The 23,725-nt window shown below is 48.8% G+C and overlaps 2 protein-coding genes across 2 annotated transcripts; both read right to left on the minus strand.

Moving 5' to 3' along the window:
- Positions 1 to 2,147: 2,147 nt before the first annotated feature.
- ZNF513 (zinc finger protein 513) lies at positions 2,148 to 6,125 on the minus strand. Its single transcript, XM_053459620.1, has 4 exons — positions 5,809 to 6,125; positions 4,129 to 4,284; positions 3,087 to 3,812; positions 2,148 to 2,920 (listed from the first exon to the last, which is right to left on the minus strand). The coding sequence occupies exons 1-4, from the start codon at positions 5,846 to 5,848 to the stop codon at positions 2,160 to 2,162; spliced, it is 1,683 nt and encodes a 560-aa protein (XP_053315595.1). The 5' UTR covers positions 5,849 to 6,125; the 3' UTR covers positions 2,148 to 2,159.
- A 4,968-nt stretch (positions 6,126 to 11,093) lies between these two features.
- PPM1G (protein phosphatase, Mg2+/Mn2+ dependent 1G) lies at positions 11,094 to 23,523 on the minus strand. Its single transcript, XM_053459434.1, has 10 exons — positions 23,353 to 23,523; positions 22,532 to 22,601; positions 22,146 to 22,231; positions 21,883 to 22,018; positions 20,874 to 21,322; positions 12,590 to 12,727; positions 12,187 to 12,421; positions 11,830 to 11,959; positions 11,569 to 11,671; positions 11,094 to 11,285 (listed from the first exon to the last, which is right to left on the minus strand). Exons 1-10 carry the CDS (start codon positions 23,461 to 23,463, stop codon positions 11,094 to 11,096), a joined length of 1,650 nt encoding a protein of 549 aa, XP_053315409.1. The 5' UTR covers positions 23,464 to 23,523.
- Positions 23,524 to 23,725: the final 202 nt, after the last annotated feature.

Genomic DNA, 23,725 nt, shown 5'->3' on the forward strand with positions numbered 1-23,725 from the left:
CCCCTGTATAATGAATAGATAAATCAGTGACCGGCTCCTGTATAATGTATAGATAAATCAGTGACCGGCTCCTGTATAATGTATAGATAAATCAGTGACCGGCCCCTGTATAATGTATAGATAAATCAGTGACCGCCCCCCTGTATAATGTATAGATAAATCAGTGACCGGCTCCTGTATAATGTATAGATAAATCAGTGAGCCAGCCCCCCTGTATAATGTATAGATAAATCAGTGACCGGCCCCCTGTATAATGTATAGATAAATCAGTGACCGGCTCCTGTATAATGTATAGATAAATCAGCGAGCCGGCCCCCTGTATAATGTATAGATAAATCAGTGACCGGCCCCCTGTATAATGTATAGATAAATCAGCGAGCCGGCCCCTGTATAATGTATAGATAAATCAGCGAGCCGGCCCCCTGTATAATGTATAGATAAATCAGTGACCGGCCCCCTGTATAATGTATAGATAAATCAGTGACCGGCCCCCTGTATAATGTATAGATAAATCAGTGATCGGCCCCCTGTATAATGTATAGATAAATCAGCGAGCCGGCCCCCTGTATAATGTATAGATAAATCAGCGAGCCGGCCCCCTGTATAATGTATAGATAAATCAGTGACCGGCACCCTGTATAACGTATTTAAATCAGCGAGCCGGCCCCCTGTATAATGTATAGATAAATCAGCGAGCCGGCCCCCTGTATAATGTATAGATAAATCAGCGAGCCGGCCCCCTGTATAATGTATAGATAAATCAGTGACTGTATAATGTATAGATAAATCAGCGAGCCGGCCCCCTGTATAATGTATAGATAAATCAGTGACTGTATAATGTATAGATAAATCAGCGAGCCGGCCCCCTGTATAATGTATAGATAAATCAGCGAGCCGGCCCCCTGTATAATGTATAGATAAATCAGAGACCGGCCCCTGTATAATGTATAGATAAATCAGTGACCGGCCCCCTGTATAATGTATAGATAAATCAGTGACCGGCACCCTGTATAATGTATAGATAAATCAGCGAGCCGGCCCCCTGTATAATGTATAGATAAATCAGCGAGCCGGCCCCTGTATAATGTATAGATAAATCAGCGAGCCGGCCCCCTGTATAATGTATAGATAAATCAGTGACCGGCCCCTGTATAATGTATAGATAAATCAGCGAGCCGGCCCCCTGTATAATGTATAGATAAATCAGTGACCGGCCCCTGTATAATGTATAGATAAATCAGTGACCGGCCCCCTGTATAATGTATAGATAAATCAGTGACCGGCACCCTGTATAATGTATAGATAAATCAGCGAGCCGGCCCCCTGTATAATGTATAGATAAATCAGCGAGCCGGCCCCTGTATAATGTATAGATAAATCAGCGAGCCGGCCCCCTGTATAATGTATAACCCCCCCGGGCAATAACCACACAAGGCTTTTTATAAACTCTCCATTGGCTGTTATTATTTTTATATTAATTGGAATCTGTTGGAGGACGGACATGCAGCCCCCCCCCCCCATAAACTCGCCCGTCACCGGGCTCTCCCGCCCCTGGCACGAAGCAGACCCCCGGCGGAGGCATCTGTGGCACTGACCTAATGGTCACCACCAGACACCCTCCTACAAAGAAGAGGAGAAGAAGGGCAGAGTGCTGGCCGGGGGCCGTGGCGCGGTCACGGGGGCAGCAGCAGACGCGTCGTACACGAGACGGTAAATCACACGCAGACGCTTTACAAATAACGCTGATCCTTTATAATCCACGCTCTGGCCCCGGGGAGCGGCCACTGGACCAGCCCGGGGGGCCACAGTTCTCTGCACCAGTCCTCCCTTCAGGCGTCTGCACCAAGTCCTGCTCAGGGCGGCCAACTTGCCCGCAGTTGACCGAGCAGCCGGCGCCCGTCCCCCTTGGACACGTAAAGGTGGAATCGGCTCCAACGTGGCACCCGAGATCCATTGGAAGCAGTCTAAAGAGACGTACAAACCACATGCACAAAAACAGGACATGCTCACCGGATAGCGGCTGGCCCCCGGGCCACGACAGAACGAGCCGCCACATGTCTGTATGCCGAAACCCCCGGGCCACGACAGAACAAGCCGCCACATGTCTGTATGCCGAGCCCCCCCCGCGGCTGCCCCCACACCCCCAGGGCTGGGACTGGTTAGGCCACAGGATCGGCGGTATTGTCGCAGCGGCGCTGCGGGTTGACCCAGCCTTCCACCGAGTGGCCGTGGGTCTTTTGGTGGCGCTTGTAGTTGTCCCAGTGTCCGGTGGTGTAGTGGCACTGTGCACAGCGGAAGGGCTTCTCTCCCGTGTGCCGCAGCATGTGGCGCTTGAGGTTCATACTCTGATTGCAGCTGTAGGCGCACAGGCCGCAGCGGAAGGGCTTGTCCCCCGAGTGGATGCGGCCGTGGCGCTTCAGGTTGGCCAGGTTGCCGCAGGCGTAGTCGCACAGCTGGCACTTGTAGGGCTTCTCGCCCGTGTGCACCCGCTGGTGGCGCTTCAGGTTATCGTAGTGCGCCGAGGCGTAGGAGCAGAGCGGACACTTGTAGGGCTTCTCCCCGCTGTGGGTCTTCATGTGCCGAGAGAGGTGGTTGGGGTAGTGGGTGACGAAAGAGCACAAGACGCAGCAGAAGCCCTTGCCAGGGCTGCCAGCCACAGCAGCGCTACAGCGGGTGCAAGACTGCGACTCCAGTACTGGATCCTCCTCATCCTTATCATCTGGGTGGCTGCCCTCCTCTAGGACCACCCCGCAGGAGCGGCAGGTGAAAGGAAACAGCAGCTCCGGGAGAGCGTCGTCAGGCGGGGGGGAGGAGCGCGGGGAGGAGTGCGGGGAGGAGAGGGCCCGGCCCGGGCTGCTCGGCAGGAAGACACCATCCTTACTGGGAGTGACTGGGACGGCGAGAACATCAACTGCGCGGCCTGCCAACAAACAGAGAGCGAGCGTTACAGCAAGGAAAGCCCCCGTCTTGTCCCATATCTCCCTTCTGTCGCCCTGCAGTGGGAGGGGCCACTAGTTCTGCTCTGTATGAGGAATATTTTTTTTGGGGGGGGGTATTAATTGACAAACAATTGTGGCAAAACTAACCTTCTGGGCATTTTCGTTCCTCCTCATCCTCGCCATCATCTCCTTCCTCCTCAGCACCCACGGTCCTGGCCCCATGGTGCTGCCTCTCTTGCCCCCTCCTACGGTGCCCTAGAAGGTGGCGTTTAAGGTTGCGGCTCTGGTTGCAGCGGTAAGGGCATACATTGCAGGCGTAGGGCTTCTCCTGGGTGTGAACTCGCTGGTGTCTCTTCAGATTACCTGGGCTGCTGCAGGAGAAGCTGCAGTGCTCGCAGCGGAAGGGCTTCTCCCCGGTGTGCGTGCGCAGGTGCCGCTTCAGGTTGACCAGCTGCGCCGAGGCGTAGTGACAGTGGGGGCAGCGGAACGGCTTCTCCCCGTTGTGGGTCTTCATGTGGCGTTTGAGGTGACTGGAGTAGTAGGTGCAGAAGGAGCACAATTTACAGGCGAAGAGCGTCCGTTCTTTCTGCCCCTGAGACGCGGCCTCCGCGGCGGGGGCAGGGAAGTTGCCCGAAGAAGGAGAAGTCCCACCAGCTGAGGAAGCGGAGGGGAGGAGGGGCGAACAGCGATGCCCAAAAGCCAGGTCCAGACAGCGTGAAGTGCCGCCGAGCGGCGTCCCGCACTGACCGCAGGGAGACGGCAGCGTTACCCCCACCTCCTCGGCATCACTGTCGGCGCCGAACGGACGGTAACCCGAGTATTCGTCCTCACTCAGCGAGTAACTGGGGATCTCCAGCTTACAAACCACAGAATCTGCGGGAACATATCAATAACAGGCAGTATCATGCGCCTGTATCCGCGGGGAGGGGGTGTTATCACCAAACTGCCACTAATACCCCACAGCATGCACATCACACCCCAAACATACCCCGAATATACAGGGCCCCGGGGCAGGTAGCAGGAGAGGGGCCGTTTTACTCACAATGCTCCAGCGTGCAGGCCACCCAATGTGACGCTCTAATAGACTGTCAAGGGGTATCCCCCCCAAAAGCATGACCCCCAAAAAACACCCCCCATAGTGCCCAGGGGCAGATCCCAACATGGTGCAGACTGTGCTAGGCGTGCTGACCCTCTGAGTCCTTGGCGAGGGAGAGGAGCCGCTCACTGCTGTCCGAGAACTCCAGGTCATGGCCGAGGAGAAGGTCTCTGTCCAGCACGAGGCTGCTGGGATTGGAGTCCAGCACAAGGCTGCTGGGATTGGAGTCCAGCGGGTCCTCACTGCCCCCTGAGATAAACAAGGGGACACAGGTAATGATGTAAAGCACACGCAACCAGGACCCCTTACAGCCCATCCCCGTCAGCTCGTCCCTTCCCCCACCCCTGAGGACCCGCAGCAGGAGTCTATCGGCTGTCCTCACCCCACAACCCGGATGGACAAGACTGTTTCCCCGCTCTCAGACACATTTCAAGGGGCAAAGTATAAGTAAGAGGGTGACAGTTTGGGGTACACAGTATGTATAAGCGATGTATATGACAATTGGGGTACATATTACAAGGGGGGTATATGACAGAGGGGGTATGATGGTGGGGGGGATACAGTATAAGAGGGGGTATGACGGTATAATTGGGGGTATGACGGTATAAGAGGGGGTATGACGGTGGGGGGGTTACAGTATAAGAGTGGGTATGACGGTGGGGGGGTATATGACAGAGGGGGTATGACGGTGGAGGGGTTACAGTATAAGAGGGGGTATGACGGTGGGGGGTTACAGTATAAGAGGGGGTATGATGGTGGGGGTTACAGTATAAGAGGGGGTATGACGGTGGGGGGTTACAGTATGAGAGGGGGTATGACGGTGGGGGGTTACAGTATGAGAGGGGGTATGATGGTGGGGGGTTACAGTATAAGAGGGGGTATGACGGTATAAGAGGGGGTATGACGGTGGGGGGTTACAGTATGAGAGGGGGTATGACGGTGGGGGGGTATATGACAGAGGGGGTATGACGGTGGAGGGGTTACAGTATAAGAGGGGGTATGACGGTGGGGGGTTACAGTATAAGAGGGGGTATGATGGTGGGGGTTACAGTATAAGAGGGGGTATGACGGTGGGGGGTTACAGTATGAGAGGGGGTATGACGGTGGGGGGTTACAGTATGAGAGGGGGTATGATGGTGGGGGGTTACAGTATAAGAGGGGGTATGACGGTGGGGGGGTTACAGTACGAGAGGGGGTATGACGGTGGGAGGGTTACAGTATGAGAGGGGGTATGACGGTGGGGGGGTTACAGTATGAGAGGGGGTATGACGGTGGGGGGGGTTACAGTATAAGAGGGGGTATGACGGTGGGGGGTTACAGTATGAGAGGGGGTATGACGGTGAGGGGGGGTTACAGTATAAGAGGGGGTATGACGGTGGGGGCGTTACAGTATAAGAGGGGGTATGACGGTGGGGGGTTACAGTATAAGAGGGGGTATGACGGCGGGGGGTTACAGTATAAGAGGGGGTATGATGGCGGGGGGTTACAGTATAAGAGGGGGGTATGACGGTGGGGGGTTACAGTATGAGAGGGGGTATGACGGTGAGGGGGGTTACAGTATAAGAGGGGGTATGACGGTGGGGGGTTACAGTATAAGAGGGGGGTATGACGGTGGGGGGTTACAGTATAAGAGGGGGGTATGACGGTGGGGGGTTACAGTATAAGAGGGGGTATGACGGTGGGGGGTTACAGTATGAGAGGGGGTATGACGGTGAGGGGGGTTACAGTATAAGAGGGGGGGTATGACGGTGGGGGTCCGCAGACGTCCCTCACATTTCACCGGTTGCGGGTTAGACTGCTTCCTCCGCGGCATGACTGCAGCTTCTCCCGGTGTTTCCGGTACGCTGCTCGGTATTTCCTGTTCTAACCATTTCCAGCAGGTACAATCTCGTGCGTTTCAGACTCCAGCCATTCCGCTTCACTTCCGCTCCCTGTCTGACGAGTCTCGCTGAGAATGCCGGGAGATGTAGTCCAGACACTGAGCCGTCGGACAGCGAACGGATCTGGCGGCAACGGTCCGACCGGAACGGCAGGGTTTGGGGTTGGGGGTTCCAGCAGACCCGCCGGGTTTCTCAGGACACACATAACGTTAACACATGAGTGACCGGAGCCGCCGCCCCCTGCAGGGTGTGAGGGGTATGACTGAGTATCTGATTCTCCCCACACCCTGCAGGGGGCAGCACCGTACCTGTACCGGTCTCTAATGTGTTAGTTACCGTATTGGCTCGAATATAGGCCGCACTTTTTTCCCCCACTTTAAGTTTTTAAAGTGGGGGTGCGGCCTATATTCGGGCTCTAGCGCCCGACGCCCGGGACATGCAGTCCCGGGCGCCGGGCAGGCAGCGGGGTTAAGATACAGATCCCCCGCAGCGGTGCAGGGGACCTGCATCCTTCTCCCCGATACGCTCAGACAGCCTCCCCTGCCAGCACTTCCCACGGGGGGGGGGTGCCGGCACGGGAGGTTATCTAAGCGTTTTACCTCTGCCCACCCCCGACTTACCGGAGCAGACTCCCGGGTGTCTTGCGGGGCCGGCGGGAGACATTTACGCAATACGCAAATGCAACTTCCGGTAACGGTACCGGAAGTTGCATACGCGTATTGCGTAGATGTCCCTCGCCGGCCCTGAAGACACTCGGGAGTCTGCTCCGGTAAGTCGAGGAGGGGGGGCAGAGGAGGACAGCGGCAGCGTATCGCGGGGAGGGAGGGCAGCGGATCTCGGGGAGGGAGGGCAGCGGATCTCGGGGAGGGCAGCGGCAGCGGATCTCGGGGAGGGCAGCGGCAGCGGATCTCGGGGAGGGCAGCGGCAGCGGCAGCGGATCTCGGGGAGGGCAGCGGCAGCGGATCTCGGGGAGGGCAGCGGCAGCGGATCTCGGGGAGGGCAGCGGCAGCGGATCTCGGGGAGGGCAGCGGCAGCGTATCGCGGGGAGGGAGGGCAGCGGCAGCGTATCGCGGGGAGGGAGGGCAGCGGCAGCGTATCGCGGGGAGGGAGGGCAGCGGCAGCGTATCGCGGGGAGGGAGGGCAGCGGCAGCGTATCGCGGGGAGGGAGGGAGGACAGCGGCAGCGTATCGCGGGGAGGGAGGGCAGCGGCAGCGTATCGCGGGGAGGGAGGACAGTGGCAGCATATCTCGGGGAGGGAGGACAGTGGCAGCATGTTTTTTTTGGTGCTTTTTTAAAGAAAAAAAACTTTTTCTTTAAAAAAGCACCAAACTTTTAGGGTGCGGCCTATATACGGGGGCGGCCTATATCCGAGCCAATACGGTATATGCTTTCTGGAAAACAGCGCCAGTTGGGGTCGCACTATTCGGTGGGTGGGGTCGCACTATTCGGTGGGTGGGGTCGCACTATTCGGTGGGTGGGGTCGCACTATTCGGTGGGTAGGGTCGCACTATTCGGTGGGTGGGGTCAGCAGTGATTCCCACACCACGCAGAACACTCTTTGAGTTTTGCTCCTCGATAAATCCACGGCCTGCTATAGGAAAGTAAGAATTCTGCCCCCGCCGGTGCAGGACGAGTGCTGCCCCCAGCAGGGGCAAACGGAACCGTCACATTCACATACCCTTCATAGAGACCAGTGGGGTATCTGTGAGGGCAACGACTCTTTCAACCCAACACGGAGCGGAGGGAGATCTCTTCCTATTGCTTTGGAAGCTTCTGGAAGAACTGGCCAGTCAATGGTCTCAAGGAATTCTTTCCTCACAACACTCCAAAATCACCATGAGAAGATCGGCACGGACCCTCTGGCACGGACCCTCTGGCACTCTCTCCTCCTGTTCCTCCAGGACCGTGGAATCTCTCGCTTTTAGTCTGCTCTGTGGTATCCCGGCTGCCAAAGACATCGAGACGCGACGTCTTCCCGCCATCCATGACAGAACAGACGGCGTGTGACTGGAATAAATCCGCCATCAGGACTCTGGAAAGGGGCCCAGGAGCGGGGCTTTTTAGCTGCAGGACTTCTCTTGGTCCTTGACCCCCAAGATGGCGCGCTCTTCTTATGCTACCCCCTTTTCTGAGGCAGTTCCTGCGACATTTACAACTCTGGACCAAAGAGCTGCCCCTCAGACCAGAAAAACAAGCAAATCTTTAAGTGTCGGGAGCGTCCTCCTCGTCACGTTTGCCACCACAGACGCCACCCGTAGGGAGAAGCCACGAGCCGGATCACCCCTTCCATTAGATTGTAGTATTGTGCAAATAATTAACTATTTGAACTGGACTTTGCAATAAAAACCGTGTATAAAAAAGACGGCGTTCAGAAATAATGGACACAGCCTTGGAACACATTTTGGAACGCAAAGGGTTATCACCTGGAAACAAGAAAAATTTGTGTTCATCGAATTGAATCAAAGGAGGAGTGAAGATTTTGGACCAATAGGAGAACAGATTGGATGATTTAAGGAGAGGGCGGGAAAGGGTTGTTAGTTTATGCTTCTTGATGCATTATAGCGAGTCCCTGATGAAGTCAGCATATGACGAAACGCGTTGGACTTTAGTTTTATTAACGCATGAAGCATTTTTAATGGGCTATTGTAAATAAAGAGCTTCTGGAAGATTCCCTGCCTGCCATTGGTTTGTGTTCAGCAGATTGCCGGTTTTAAAACTTTGAGGTGGATTTAAAAGTTCCAGCAAACCTCCAGGATTCCTCGGATCCCGGCTATCTTACAGGCGCAGAACCTGCTACAATCCTGCGAGTTTGGCACAACCAGTGGGGGCTGCTTTAAGCCTTTTAAACGTTTTTGCACCATTTGTGTTTTTTATTCTTTTTACGGAGTATTTTTAAAGCTGTATCCCCAGAATTTGTTCGGTTTTTCCATATATCTGTTATAAGGGGCTTTTTGAAGGAAGAGTCCTTGGGGAAGCTACTGCATATGTGTTCCGATGAATGAATAGAAGGGTTAAAAAGCTAAGTACCCTGTTTTTATATTATCTTTCATTCTTGTAGAACAGTTACAACTTTATTGCACCCCTTCTGACGCCTGCTCTCCCGGAGACACTCCGAGTGCTTTCTCACGCCATAAACATTTGCTAACTTCTCATGCACCAGGGAGGCCGAAGTCTTCCAGGAACAGCCATAGAAGGGGGGTCTTCTGGCCGGTGCCCGCCCCGCATCAACGAAAGGCAGAAGCCAACGTCCCCTAAATACGGCTCTTCTGTGAGATAGAATCTCGTACTCCGAAGGCGAGGAGGGCTTCCCTGCGCCAGCGCCACAGAAACCTCTGCTGCCGGGGCGAGCTCGAGGAGCGTGGCCTCAGACCTCATACAGAATACCAAGAGATCTACACAAACATGGCCGACAGACTGACCTGGGGGGCAGCAGCAGCAGGAAGCCAGATGTGGCTCGCAGTAAATGTGCCCCAGTACCCCTATGTAGGAGCGACGTGGCTCTCGGGGGCATAGGACACCTGTGTAGGGGGTATTACTGTGACCGGGGGATGCTGATTAACTTAAAGTGGGTTATTGTTCAGCAGCAGCAACTACTCCATAAGATAGTGAGGGGCATTAGTGGCGGGAAGAGGGGGAGGTTCTGCCCCTTTACAGATCTCACCTGGAGTAGTGGGGACAGTTCCAGAGACCCCATCTCCAGAAGGATATTAACATGGTGGAGAGCGCAGAGGAGACCACTAAAACAGGGTTAACAGCCGGAGAAACGGGCGACTCGAAAGGCAACGCGGCGACACGTTCTGCGTCCCTGCGGCCGCTTTTCTTAAATAACAGCGCTGATCGCGGAAAAGTCCCAAAAGTCGATAAAAACACCTAATTTGTGCACATCAACCAAAAATAGAAAAGGGGAATCTCCGTGAAACAAAGCTTTAGGGCAGGAAGCCCCCCCTGGCTGGTTAAACTACCGGGTAATGCTTCTTCCAGCAGCCGCACAGTCTGAGGCGGTAATTAGGGCCTTGCCACGCACCAGGGTGTTACCAGAAGCCAAACGACCGCGATTGTCCGGGTATAAATAAAGTTTAGAAAGCGTCTACGTTTATCGTTGCAATAAAGCATATTGAAAGCGTGTTCTACTTGAGCCAGAACATTTTAATACAAAAATTACCCCAACCCTTCCGGGAGGGTTTAAGACGACAACACTTACCCCCTCCCCCCATTAACCCCCAGAGATCAGTATAAGGGTGCAGTCACTACCTCCCAGAACTGCCCCTCCAATGCCATATACCCCCCTCCCCAGAGCAGTGCATTCTTCATCCCAATACTGCTGATCCTTTCCTCCGATCTCTGCAGACGGGGAAAAACACAAAACCTGGCAACAAACCGGCCCCCCCGACAGGCGGAAAAAGATCAGGAAACCAGAATCTGCTTTCCCGGGATTTTAGTCTGAAAAAAGTTGGCATTGAAAATTATACAACATTAATGTGCGGCTTCAGGACATTCCTCTAATCAGATAAAAAATTAAATATCTATAGAGCATATATTTAAAAAAAAAACAAAAAAACATGGATGATCTCGTGACAGGTAGGGCCCCCCCGGAGACGCGTTTCATACACGGCAGGGATGCAGCCAACGCATTGACCTACAGCCCAGCCGACGAGCTTATACCGGGACAAAGCAGCGTGGCTTCCAACGACCCACAGGTCACAGGAGTGGTTAGAACCTCCCGCGCATGGACTACATGCACCTGCGCCAGATCGCTAAACGACAACAGAAATCCAAAAACATTGCGTTTGTGACCCAAATAACCCTCTCGGCGCCAGGCAGCGTTCACTTGCTTCGGATAAAGCGGACAGTCTTCTGAGCAGATGGCACCACGTGCTTCAGGAAGGATCCGTCTTCCTCCTCGACGGCCTGGATAGTGGCTTCATTTTCCCGCTTGGCCACGATCAGTACATTTGTGGGCTCCTGGGGCCGTGACAGACGCCACTCGTGGAATGATTACATCAAAAATGATACAGACTTAGAACCCCCCCATGGAAATGCAGCCCCCATCGTTCTGCGACGCATTTACAACAAGTTTTTACACTGGCCAGAGCCAAACTCTAAAAAAAAGGACTTAAAAGTCTGGAGTCCTGGAGGTGAAAGTCTGGTAAGGAGTGGGGGTCTGCGGCCCCTCGCCCCCTAATCCCGCTTCGGCTTCTTGATGCCATCGCCGCAGTTCGAGCCGGCGGCCACCTCGGCTTCGTCCAGTTTCCGCTTGCTCGGTTCAAGGCTGTTGGTGGAGTGGGGCTGGAAGCGAATGATGACGCAGGTCATATTGTCACATCCCGTCCCGTCGCCAGACGTGTCAGGAGCCAGACACTGGTCCAAGAGCTGACAGAACGAGACGCAGGAGTTAGCAATCCGTTACAGCACGACACAAAGGGACACGGCAGCCACTATAAGGGCTCTAGAAGCTTGGCAGGCCCTGTATAATGTATAGTCAATCAGTGACCCCGGCCCCAATATAATGTATAGCCAATCAGTGACCCCGGCCCCAATATAATGTATAGTTAAATCGGCTGGCCACCACCCACTGAATTATACATGGTACAGGGGAGGCTCAGAAAGCCATAGTGTCAGCACTTTATGATTAAAAGCACAACCCTGCATTCACCTCTTCCACGATGGACGACAGCACGACGGGCTCTCCGTTCTTCGCCGGCCGGTCGATTCTCTCCTGTATGAAGTCTACCACCTCTTGGCTGCTCATCACGTTCCTGAATGGAGAAAGCCCAGTGAGACGGCGATTGTCCGCAGCCCGTAGGAAGGGCGTCCGTTCATGGTACAGACCACCCCACAATCATCTCACACATCCTCCTGCAGAAGTCTCAACCAACACCTTGAGCAGGCATCTCCCAAAACACCAAGTGCTCACCAGATCCCATCGCAGGCGATGACCATGAAGTTGTGATCGTCATTCAGTGTCAGGACCTTTATGTCGGGCAGGGCAGAGATCATCTGCTCCTCCGCAGGAAGATTCTTGTTCCTCTTGTAAAAGTGATCACCTGCGGGGCAATATTCAAGTTACAACAAGAGGCGGCACATTTCCTGCCGGCATCCGGCACCACGCCAAGCACGAGTCATAGCGGGGATGCCCACCATTATGTTACGCCCCAAGTCATCTCATCTCATACAACAAACGGCTCAATCCTACGGAAAATACAAAGTTGCGGTGCGCAGAAGGGGTTAATCCCAAGCATTGGCCACAGAAAGAGGCAGAGGTTCCACTCACCTATTGCACGAGAAAGGTTCAGTCCGCCATTCACTCTCCCGTCCATGGTGACCTTGCCTCCTGCATTCTTGATCCGTGCAAGCTCAAGCTCATCTTCCGGCTTGTGGTCGTAGGACATGTCCACGGCTTTTCCCCTCTCGGACACCACGCAGCGAGAGTCTCCGGCATTCGCCACAATCAGCTGCTTTCCGCGGATAAGAGCCACCACGGCGGTGGTACCGCTATCGGAGCCGGGCTACGCCAAGACCAAGAAGGAAACCAAATCAATTTTTAGCCCCATTTGCTCACTCGTGCAGCACGAGGCCTACAGATTGGCACCAAAGACTGGGCAGGTGGAGAGACTCATACTCTGCCCCGTGGAGGGGCTTCTAGTGGAATGACTGGGGTAGAAGCAGAAGCTCACCTCTTCTTTGCCCTCCATCCCTGGAAGCATCATCTCTTCTTCATCCTCATCCTCTACATCTTCACTGTCCTCCTCTTCTTCCTCCTCCTCGTTCTCCGCTTCCTCGCTGCTGTAATCCTCCTCTTCCTCGCTGCCCTCCTGGGAAGAAATGGATGGAAATCATTAGGAGGAAACATCGCGAGCCACGGCAGAGAACACAAAAAACCAAGGCGGCCCCCCAACACTACAGCGGGGGCATCTCCGTCCAGAACCATATAACAGGGGCCGGGATACAACCTTTAGATGGGTGATGAGAGATAATCCCCATGCACAGCTAGCAGTTACCCCCAGGTGATGTGTAAACCCTACCCCGACATCTGTATCTCACAGTGTAAATACCCCCTGCACAGGCAAGCATAACTAGCCAGGGGGTTACAGACCTGTGAGTCTGACAGCTGGGGCAGGGAAATCCAAACGCTTGTTGACCCCTTTATAGTCAACAAACCACCCATGCCAGGGGCTTTTAGAACCGGCCGGACTAATTCCCTGCGGCAGAACGGGAGATCGGGCAGTAATGACAGCATGGTCTTCATTCTGACCGCTGGGGTCAAAGTGTGTCGTTCTCCGCCGTCAGATTGAAAGTAACGGCTCTGAGCGTTGTTAGGATCACAGGGGCTCCCCTGTAGTAATAGAGATCGCTGGGGTCATAAAAAAACCCAAACGGACGTCTACATAGAGCAGTGTAATAAATATGGTGGGTTACCTACTTTTTATGGGAGAAAAAAAATGGAGTGAAATCAATAGAGGAGCATTTTAGCGGAGAGTATATAATATATAATATGAGGAATATACAGGATATAACGGGTTATAAGGACGGGATTAGTTATACGGCCGGAGAGTATATAATATATAATATGAGGAATATACAGGATATAACGGGTTATAAGGACGGGATTAGTTATACGGCCGGAGAGTATATAATATATAATATGAGTAATATACAGGATATAACGGGTTATAAGGACGGGATTAGTTACACGGCTGGAGAGTATATAATATATAATATGAGGAATATACAGGGATATAACGGGTTATAAGGACGGGATTAGTTATACGGGCCGGAGAGTATATAATATATAATATGAGGAATATACAGGATATAACGGGTTATAAGGACGGGATTAGTTATACGGCCGGAGAGTATATAATATATAATATGAGGAATATACAGGGATATAACGGGTTATAAGGACGGGATAGTTATACGGCCGGAGAGTATATAATATATAATATGAGGAATATACAGGGATATAACGGGTTATAAGGACGGGATAGTTATACGGGGGTAAATCTGAATATTAACTTAGGAAAAAAAGAAAAAGCCTGAATATAAGACGACCCTAAAGGAAAAAAGTTTTACCAGTAAATGTTAATTCATGTAAACTATTTTTTTTAATAAAAGCTATGATTGAGAAAAATATATTTTTTTTGTTTTTATTTCTTGTATTTTCCAACCTGTCCCCCAGTTACGCACATCTGCCCCCAGGCTTGCCACACCAATATGGCACTGTGGCCCATGATATGCCTTTTAACCCTCTATATGCCACTGTGCCCCATGGTATGCCTTTTGACCCCCTATGTGCCACTCTGCCTCCAGAAATGCCTTATACCCCTATATCCCACTCTGGCATTTAGGGGGTTAAAAGGCATATTATGGGGCAGAGTGGCATATAGGGAGGTATAAGGCATTTCAGGAGGCAGAGTGCACTATTAAATGCCCCCTTAACGCCACTCTGCCTCCTGAAATGCCTTATACCTCCCTATATGCCACTCTGCCCCATAATATGCCTTTTAACCCCCTAAGTGCCAGAGTGGCATATAGGGGTGTAAGGCATTCCAGAAATGCCCTACACACACACACACACACACACACACTTACTTACTTACCGGTGCTTCCAATTTCCTGCTGTATTGCCGGGGCAGCGGGTTGACGTCTCATTCCGCGGCAGCCGGAAGGAGGTGGAGTTGGCAGCGGGGGTTTGTATGCGTCCGTCGCAAATACCTTCCCCGGCTGTCAGAGATCAGGAACTCTAGAACTCTGATCTCTGACAGTCGGGGAAGGTATTTGCGACGGACGCATACAAACCCCCGCTGCCAACTTCACCTCCGGAAGCACCGGTAAGTGGGGGGGCGACGACAGGAGGATCCAGGTCCCCTGCAGCGGTGCGGGGGATCTGGATCTTAGTCTCCTAATCAGACCTCTATTTGAGGTCTGATTAGAAGACGACCCCGATTATAAGACGAGGGGTATTTTTCAGAGCATTTGCTCTGAAAAAAACCTCGTCTTATAATCGAGCAAATACGGTAATATGAGGAATATACAGGATATAACGCGTTATAAGGACGGGATTAGTTATACGGCCGGAGAGTATATAATATATAATATGAGGAATATACAGGATATAACGGGTTATAAGGACGGGATTAGTTATACGGGGGGAGAGTATATAATATATAATATGAGGAATATACAGGGATATAACGGGTTATAAGGACGGGATTAGTTATACGGCCGGAGAGTATATAATATATAATATGAGGAATATACAGGATATAACGGGTTATAAGGACGGGATAGTTATACGGGGGTAGAGTATATAATATATAATATGAGGAAAATACAGGATATAACGGGTTATAAGGACGGGATTAGTTATAAGGCCGGAGAGTATATAATATATAATATGAGGAATATACAGGGATATAACGGGTTATAAGGACGGGATTAGTTATACGGCCGGAGAGTATATAATATATAATATGAGGAATATACAGGATATAACGGGTTATAAGGACGGGATAGTTATACGGGGGTAGAGTATATAATATATAATATGAGGAAAATACAGGATATAACGGGTTATAAGGACGGGATTAGTTATACGGGGGGAGAGTATATAATATATAATATGAGGAATATACAGGATATAACGGGTTATAAGGACGGGATTAGTTATACGGGGGAGAGTATATAATATATAATATGAGGAATATACAGGGATATAACGGGTTATAAGGACGGGATTAGTTATACGGCCGGAGAGTATATAATAAATAATATGAGGAATATACAGGGATATAACGGGTTATAAGGACGGGATTAGTTATACGGGGGAGAGTATATAATATATAATATGAGGAATATACAGGGATATAACGGGTTATAAGGACGGGATAGTTATACGGCCAGAGAGTATATAATATGAGGAATATACATGGATGTAACGGGTTATAAGGACGGGATTAGTTATACGGCCGGAGAGTATATAATATATAATATGAGGAATATACAGGATATAACGGGTTATAAGGACGGGATTAGTTATACGGCCGGAGAGTATATAATATATAATATGAGGAATATACAGGATATAACGGGTTATAAGGACGGGATTAGTTATACGGCCGGAGAGTATATAATATATAATATGAGGAATATACAGGATATAACGGGTTATAAGGACGGGATTAGTTATACGGGGGGAGAGTATATTATATATAATATGAGGAATATACAGGATATAACGGGTTATAAGGACGGGATTAGTTATACGGGGGAGAGTATATAATATATAATATGAGGAATATACAGGATATAACGGGTTATAAGGACGGAATTATTTATACGGCCGGAGAGTATATTATATATAATATGAGGAATATACAGAGATATAACGGGTTATAAGGACGGGGTTAGTTATACGGGGGGAGAGTATATAATATATAATATGAGGAATATACAGGATATAACGGGTTATAAGGACGGAATTATTTATACGGCCGGAGAGTATATTATATATAATATGAGGAATATACAGAGATATAACGGGTTATAAGGACGGGATTAGTTATACGGGGGAGAGTATATAATATATAATATGAGGAATATACAGGATATAACGGGTTATAAGGACGGAATTATTTATACGGCCGGAGAGTATATAATATATAATATGAGGAATATACAGGATACAACGGTTTATAAAGACGGGATTAGTTATACGGGGGGAGAGTATATAATATGAGGAATATACAGGATATAACGGGTTATAAGGACGGGATTAGTTATACGGCCGGAGAGTATATAATATATAATTTGAGGAATATACAGGATATAACGGGTTATAAAGACGGTGTTAGTTATACGGCCGGAGAGTATATAATATATAATATGAGGAATATACAGGATACAACGGGTTATAAGGACGGGATTAGTTATACGGGGGAGAGTATATAATATATAATATGAGGAATATACAGGATATAACGAGTTATAAGGATGGGATTAGTTATACGGGGGAGAGTATATAATATATAATATGAGGAATATACAGGGATATAACGGGTTATAAGGACGGGATAGTTATACGGCCAGAGAGTATATAATATGAGGAATATACATGGATGTAACGGGTTATAAGGACGGGATTAGTTATACGGCCGGAGAGTATATAATATATAATATGAGGAATATACAGGATATAACGGGTTATAAGGACGGGATTAGTTATACGGCCGGAGAGTATATAATATATAATATGAGGAATATACAGGATATAACGGGTTATAAGGACGGGATTAGTTATACGGCCGGAGAGTATATAATATATAATATGAGGAATATACAGGATATAACGGGTTATAAGGACGGGATTAGTTATACGGGGGAGAGTATATAATATATAATATGAGGAATATACAGGATATAACGGGTTATAAGGACGGAATTATTTATACGGCCGGAGAGTATATTATATATAATATGAGGAATATACAGAGATATAACGGGTTATAAGGACGGGGTTAGTTATACGGGGGGAGAGTATATAATATATAATATGAGGAATATACAGGATACAACGGTTTATAAAGACGGGATTAGTTATACGGGGGGAGAGTATATAATATGAGGAATATACAGGATATAACGGGTTATAAGGACGGGATTAGTTATACGGCCGGAGAATATATAATATATAATATGAGGAATATACAGGATATAACGGGTTATAAGGACGTGATTAGTTATACGGGGGGGGGGGGGAAGTATATAATATATAATATGAGGAATATACAGGGATATAACGGGTTATAAAGACGGGGTTAGTTATACGGCCGGAGAGTATATAATATATAATATGAGGAATATACAGGATATAACGGGTTATAAGGACGTGATTAGTTATACGGGGGGGGGGAAGTATATAATATATAATATGAGGAATATACAGGGATATAACGGGTTATAAGGACGGGATTAGTTATACGGGGGGGAGAGTATATAATATATAATATGAGGAATATACAGGGATATAACGGGTTATAAGGACGGGATTAGTTATACGGCCGGAGAGTATATAATATATAATATGAGGAATATACAGGATATAACGGGTTATAAGGACGGGATTAGTTATACGGGGGGGAGAGTATATAATATATAATATGAGGAATATACAGGATATAACGGGTTATAAGGACGGGATAGTTACACGGCCGGAGAGTATATAATATATAATATGAGGAATATACAGGATATAACGGGTTATAAGGACGGGATTAGTTATACGGGGGGGAGAGTATATAATATATAATATGAGGAATATACAGGGATATAACTGGTTTTAAGGACGGGATTAGTTATACAGCCGGAGAGTATATAATATATAATATGAGGAATATACAGTATATAACGGGTTATAAGGACGGGATTAGTTATACGGGGGGAGAGTATATAATATATAATATGAGGAATATACAGGATATAACGGGTTATAAGGACGAGATTAGTTATACGGGATGGAGAGTATATAATATATAATATGAAGAATATACAGGATATAACGGGTTATAAGGACGGGATTAGTTATACGGGGGAGAGTATATAATATATAATATGAGGAATATACAGGGATATAACGGGTTATAAGGATGGGATTAGTTATACGGCCGGAGAGTATATAATATATAATATGAGGAATATACAGGATATAACGGGTTATAAGGACGGGATTAGTTATACGGCCGGAGAGTATATAATATATAATATGAGGAATATACAGGATACAACGGGTTATAAGGACGGGATTAGTTATACGGGGGAGAGTATATAATATATAATATGAGGAATATACAGGATATAACGGGTTATAAGGACGGGATTAGTTATACGGCCGGAGAGTATATAATATATAATATGAGGAATATACAGGATATAACGGGTTATAAGGACGGGATTAGTTATACGGGGGAGAGTATATAATATATAATATGAGGAATATACAGGATATAGCAGGTTATAAGGACGGGATTAGTTATACGGCCGGAGAGTATATAATATATAATATGAGGAATATACAGGATATAACGGGTTATAAGGACGGGATTAGTTATACGGGGGAGAGTATATAATATATAATATGAGGAATATACAGGGATATAACGGGTTATAAGGACGGGATTAGTTATACGGCTGGAGAGTATATAATATATAATATGAGGAATATACAGGATATAACGGGTTATAAGGACGGGATTAGTTATACGGCCGGAGAGTATATAATATATAATATGAGGAATATACAGGATATAACGGGTTATAAGGACGGGATAGTTACACGGCCGGAGAGTATATAATATATAATATGAGGAATATACAGGGATATAACTGGTTTTAAGGACGGGATTAGTTATACAGCCGGAGAGTATATAATATATAATATGAGGAATATACAGTATATAACGGGTTATAAGGACGGGATTAGTTATACGGGGGGAGAGTATATAATATATAATATGAGGAATATACAGGATATAACGGGTTATAAGGACGAGATTAGTTATACGGGATGGAGAGTATATAATATATAATATGAAGAATATACAGGATATAACGGGTTATAAGGACGGGATTAGTTATACGGGGGAGAGTATATAATATATAATATGAGGAATATACAGGGATATAACGGGTTATAAGGATGGGATTAGTTATACGGCCGGAGAGTATATAATATATAATATGAGGAATATACAGGATATAACGGGTTATAAGGACGGGATTAGTTATACGGCCGGAGAGTATATAATATATAATATGAGGAATATACAGGATACAACGGGTTATAAGGACGGGATTAGTTATACGGGGGAGAGTATATAATATATAATATGAGGAATATACAGGATATAACGGGTTATAAGGACGGGATTAGTTATACGGCCGGAGAGTATATAATATATAATATGAGGAATATACAGGATATAACGGGTTATAAGGACGGGATTAGTTATACGGGGGAGAGTATATAATATATAATATGAGGAATATACAGGATATAGCAGGTTATAAGGACGGGATTAGTTATACGGCCGGAGAGTATATAATATATAATATGAGGAATATACAGGATATAACGGGTTATAAGGACGGGATTAGTTATACGGGGGAGAGTATATAATATATAATATGAGGAATATACAGGGATATAACGGGTTATAAGGACGGGATTAGTTATACGGCCGGAGAGTATATAATATATAATATGAGGAATATACAGGATATAACGGGTTATAAGGACGGGATTAGTTATACGGCCGGAGAGTATATAATATATAATATGAGGAATATACAGGATATAACGGGTTATAAGGACGGGATTAGTTATACGGCCGGAGAGTATATAATATATAATATGAGGAATATACAGGATATAACGGGTTATAAGGACGGGATTAGTTATACGGGGGAGAGTATATAATATATAATATGAGGAATATACAGGATATAACGGGTTATAAGGACGGGATTAGTTATACGGCCGGAGAGTATATAATATATAATATGAGGAATATACAGGATATAACGGGTTATAAGGACGGGATTAGTTATACGGGCCGGAGAGTATATAATATATAATATGAGGAATATACAGGATATAGCAGGTTATAAGGACGGGATTAGTTATACGGCCGGAGAGTATATAATATGAGGAATATACAGGGATATAACGGGTTAGAAGGGCCATTTTAGAGGCAGAAAGGAAATTTTAGCTGGAAATTTCTGCAATGTGGGGGGTTTGGGGCTTTTTTTTTGTCTGAACAAAAGGAAAACCGCATGGATTTTTTTCAACCGAAATTACTATGTAATTAGAGCCTCATGTACCCGAGGCATGAAAGTCTGACACCATGAGATATCAGTGCCGGGTTTTGCAAACCTTTATCCCAACCACACCGTTGCACCTACCTCACTTTCATCCTCTTCCTCCTCAGCCTCAGACTCTTCACTATCCTCAAAGAACTTGGACTTGGCTGTACATGGAGGCTGGCAAGGCGCAGAGGAACAGGAAGGTCCAGCCTCCCCAGTTGAGGATGTTACAGCCTCTTCTCCAGGGTCTCCTTTGGAGGAGCCTCGCTGGGCACTGCTGCAGCTTCCTCCAGAACCATCAGAAGAGGAGGAAATGCCAGCTGATGCAGCCACGTCCTCTTCCTTCTTCCGGTTCTTTTTCTGGCCGTCACCGGGAACGTCAGAGTCCAGATCCCCATTCATGGTAGCCTCCTTTGGCTTCTCCACAGGGGCGCTCTTGTCACCAGTCTTATTCCGCATCTTCCCAGAATTCTGCCCGTAGCGGGTGAGCAGCTCTTCGATAGTCATTGTGGCCTCCTCATGTAAAAGGGCAGCTTCCTCATTATCCACTAAAACGGGAAAAGCACAGAATAAGAGCAAATAATGAAGACAATAAAGTAACAGAATATGGCGCGTGGTTTGGACCTTTGGAGGATCCAAATTCCCAAGAGAACCAACAGGTGCCATTGGGGTGACTGAATAGTCAGCGGCGTCGTTAGCTTCGCTAACCTCCTAGACGGAGCGTGTATTTCTGTTTATGACACTGCGCGCGCGCGCGCACACGCACTGCAGATGCCCTTCCCCTGATCTGCCACCGACACCGAGGCCCGACGTGTTAGAGCCGACATGAATCCTAACGGGATTAAGCGTTCTGAAATAGCCATTGAAGGAAGCTGCGCATGCACGTTTTGGGGATAGGACGCACATAAAAGGACACACGTTAAAAAGCTTTCACCTCACCCCCCCTCCATCATAGTATTAGACCCGTTTTCTTCCAGCATGCTTGGGAGCTGATCTTACAGCAGGTCACAGACCAATCAGGAGAACGCGGCTATATGCAAGATAAACAGCTGGTCCTCCGAGCCACTTTGCCCGCTCCGCATCACCAACGCAAGCCGACTTCACTCACCATCATCTTCATCCGCCACCTTCTCCTTCTCCCCCTCATGATCATTGAGTAGACGTCCAGCCATCTGAGACAGCTCCTTAATCACGTCCTCTTGGGTTAACTTTTCATCTATGGCCAGGAAGGCGTCTTCCAGGGCCTGCAGGAGCGACAGACATTACCTTGATTTACACACAGAAGAGAGTACTGCCCCCAGAAGCTTACAGTCTATTAGACGGATGCCGAGAACAATATAGACGTTGCCGTCACGCACCGTCTATACGTACCTTCTGCAGCTTCCCTTCCTTGTAGGTTTTCTGCTCCTTGATGATGTCCGGCAGGTACTTGGCACAGTACAGAGCCACCTCCTCGCCTGTAACAAACCGGGGGTCATTAACCTGCCCTACGACCGGCTGCTACAACCTCGGAACCGGGACCAGTACCGGGTGGCACGATGCCCTTCACTGGCTGGTACCAGGGCTCACTCTGCCCTCACCCCATATTAACTCAGTGACTGCCGTTAGGAAGAGGCAATCGAGTACTGTAATATCACTGGTCTACTGGACTAGTGTCCTGGGTCAAACATTACCCCCGCCCTCCCATAAAAGCACATAAGGGTAACGGGTGGGCGCGAGACACTCGAGGACCTTGGGGGGGGAGACTGACACGTTACCTCCATGCCCGTCGTACACGGAGAACATGGCCGTCTCACAGTCCAGCTCCGGGATACAGTTGTGAGCATCCTGCAAAGAAGGATCAAGAGAGTTAGAGAGACAAAGAGGCACAGCCAGGGGTAGGAGGCCAGAAACCCCCCAACTTTAATAAATGCCCTGACCACAGAGCGCCAGCAGAGACCGCAGCAGCGACAGGCACAGCCAACAGCAGCAACTCCCTCTCCGGGCACAGAGGCACCTAGCCCCCCCCCCTTCCCCCTCTCCGGGCAGTTACACAGAGGCACCTAAACCCCCCCCCGCTCCCCCTCTCCCGGCAGTTACATAGAGGCACCTACTCCCCCCCTCTCCGGGCAGTTACACAGAGGCACCTAAACCCCCCCCCGGGCAGTTACACAGAGGCACCTACTCCCCCCCTCTCCGGGCAGTTACACAGAGGCACCTAAACCCCCCCCCCCGGGCAGTTACACAGAGGCACCTAAACCCCCCCCCCGGGCAGTTACACAGAGGCACCTAGCCCCCCCCGCTCCCCATCTCCGGGTAGTTACACAGAGGCACTTAGCCACCCCTCTCCATTTCTGGGTAGTTAGACACACAACGCCCTTTCGCCATGTTGCACAGAAGCACAATCCTCACCCGCCATATTGTTCAGGAGAGATACAATAAAGCCTCCCGCGCCCTGCCGTTATACAGAGACGGCCTTCCCCCCGCGCTGCCGTTATACAGAGGCGGCCTTCCCCCCGCGCTGCCGTTATACAGAGACGGCCTTCCCCCCGCGCTGCCGTTAGGTGAAGCCTCCCTCACTATGCCGTGGGCCACTTACCTCCATGCTGACCCGCCAGCCCTGCATGGCCGAGTAGCCAAAGCTGAGCTTGCTGTTGCCGCCATCACTTGAGCTCTTGGCGGTGTTGGGCTGAGACAGATAGGCTCCCATGTCCAGACACGTGCGGAACTCCGAGCGGCTCCCGGCGGGTTCAGTATAGACCGGAAGCGGAACCTGCTAACGAGACAAGAGGATGCGTGACCCACGTGATCAGGTTTTTATGCCGCCATCTTAGATGCTGGCAAAAAAGAAGGAGTATGAAAACTATGGAGAGTGGCTGTTCGTGTAGGACGCAGATAAGTTCTGCTGAGGTAAATAGCTTCTCCCTTGCTCCAGGAGCGACGCGGCGAGTCTTCATAAAACGTAAAAAAAC

Source organism: Spea bombifrons, chromosome 3, assembly GCF_027358695.1.
Source record: "Spea bombifrons isolate aSpeBom1 chromosome 3, aSpeBom1.2.pri, whole genome shotgun sequence".
NCBI classification, from domain to species: Eukaryota; Metazoa; Chordata; class Amphibia; order Anura; family Pelobatidae; genus Spea; species Spea bombifrons.

Bases quoted from the DNA above. Each gene is read 5' to 3' on its own strand.
- ZNF513 (XM_053459620.1), bottom strand. From the start codon at position 5,848: ATGCCGCGGAGGAAGCAGTCTAACCCGCAACCGGTGAAAT. The intron at 4,285-5,808 runs GTGAGGGACGTC...TGTTTATCTCAG, and splicing joins TAACCCGCAACCGGTGAAAT to GGGGCAGTGAGGACCCGCTG. The intron at 3,813-4,128 runs GTCAGCACGCCT...ATGTTCCCGCAG, and splicing joins CCTCGCCAAGGACTCAGAGG to ATTCTGTGGTTTGTAAGCTG.
- PPM1G (XM_053459434.1), bottom strand. From the start codon at position 23,463: ATGGGAGCCTATCTGTCTCAGCCCAACACCGCCAAGAGCTCAAGTGAT. The intron at 22,232-22,531 runs GTAACGTGTCAG...GGTTTGTTACAG, and splicing joins CGTGTACGACGGGCATGGAG to GCGAGGAGGTGGCTCTGTAC. The intron at 11,672-11,829 runs GTGAGCACTTGG...TTCTCCATTCAG, and splicing joins ATCGCCTGCGATGGGATCTG to GAACGTGATGAGCAGCCAAG.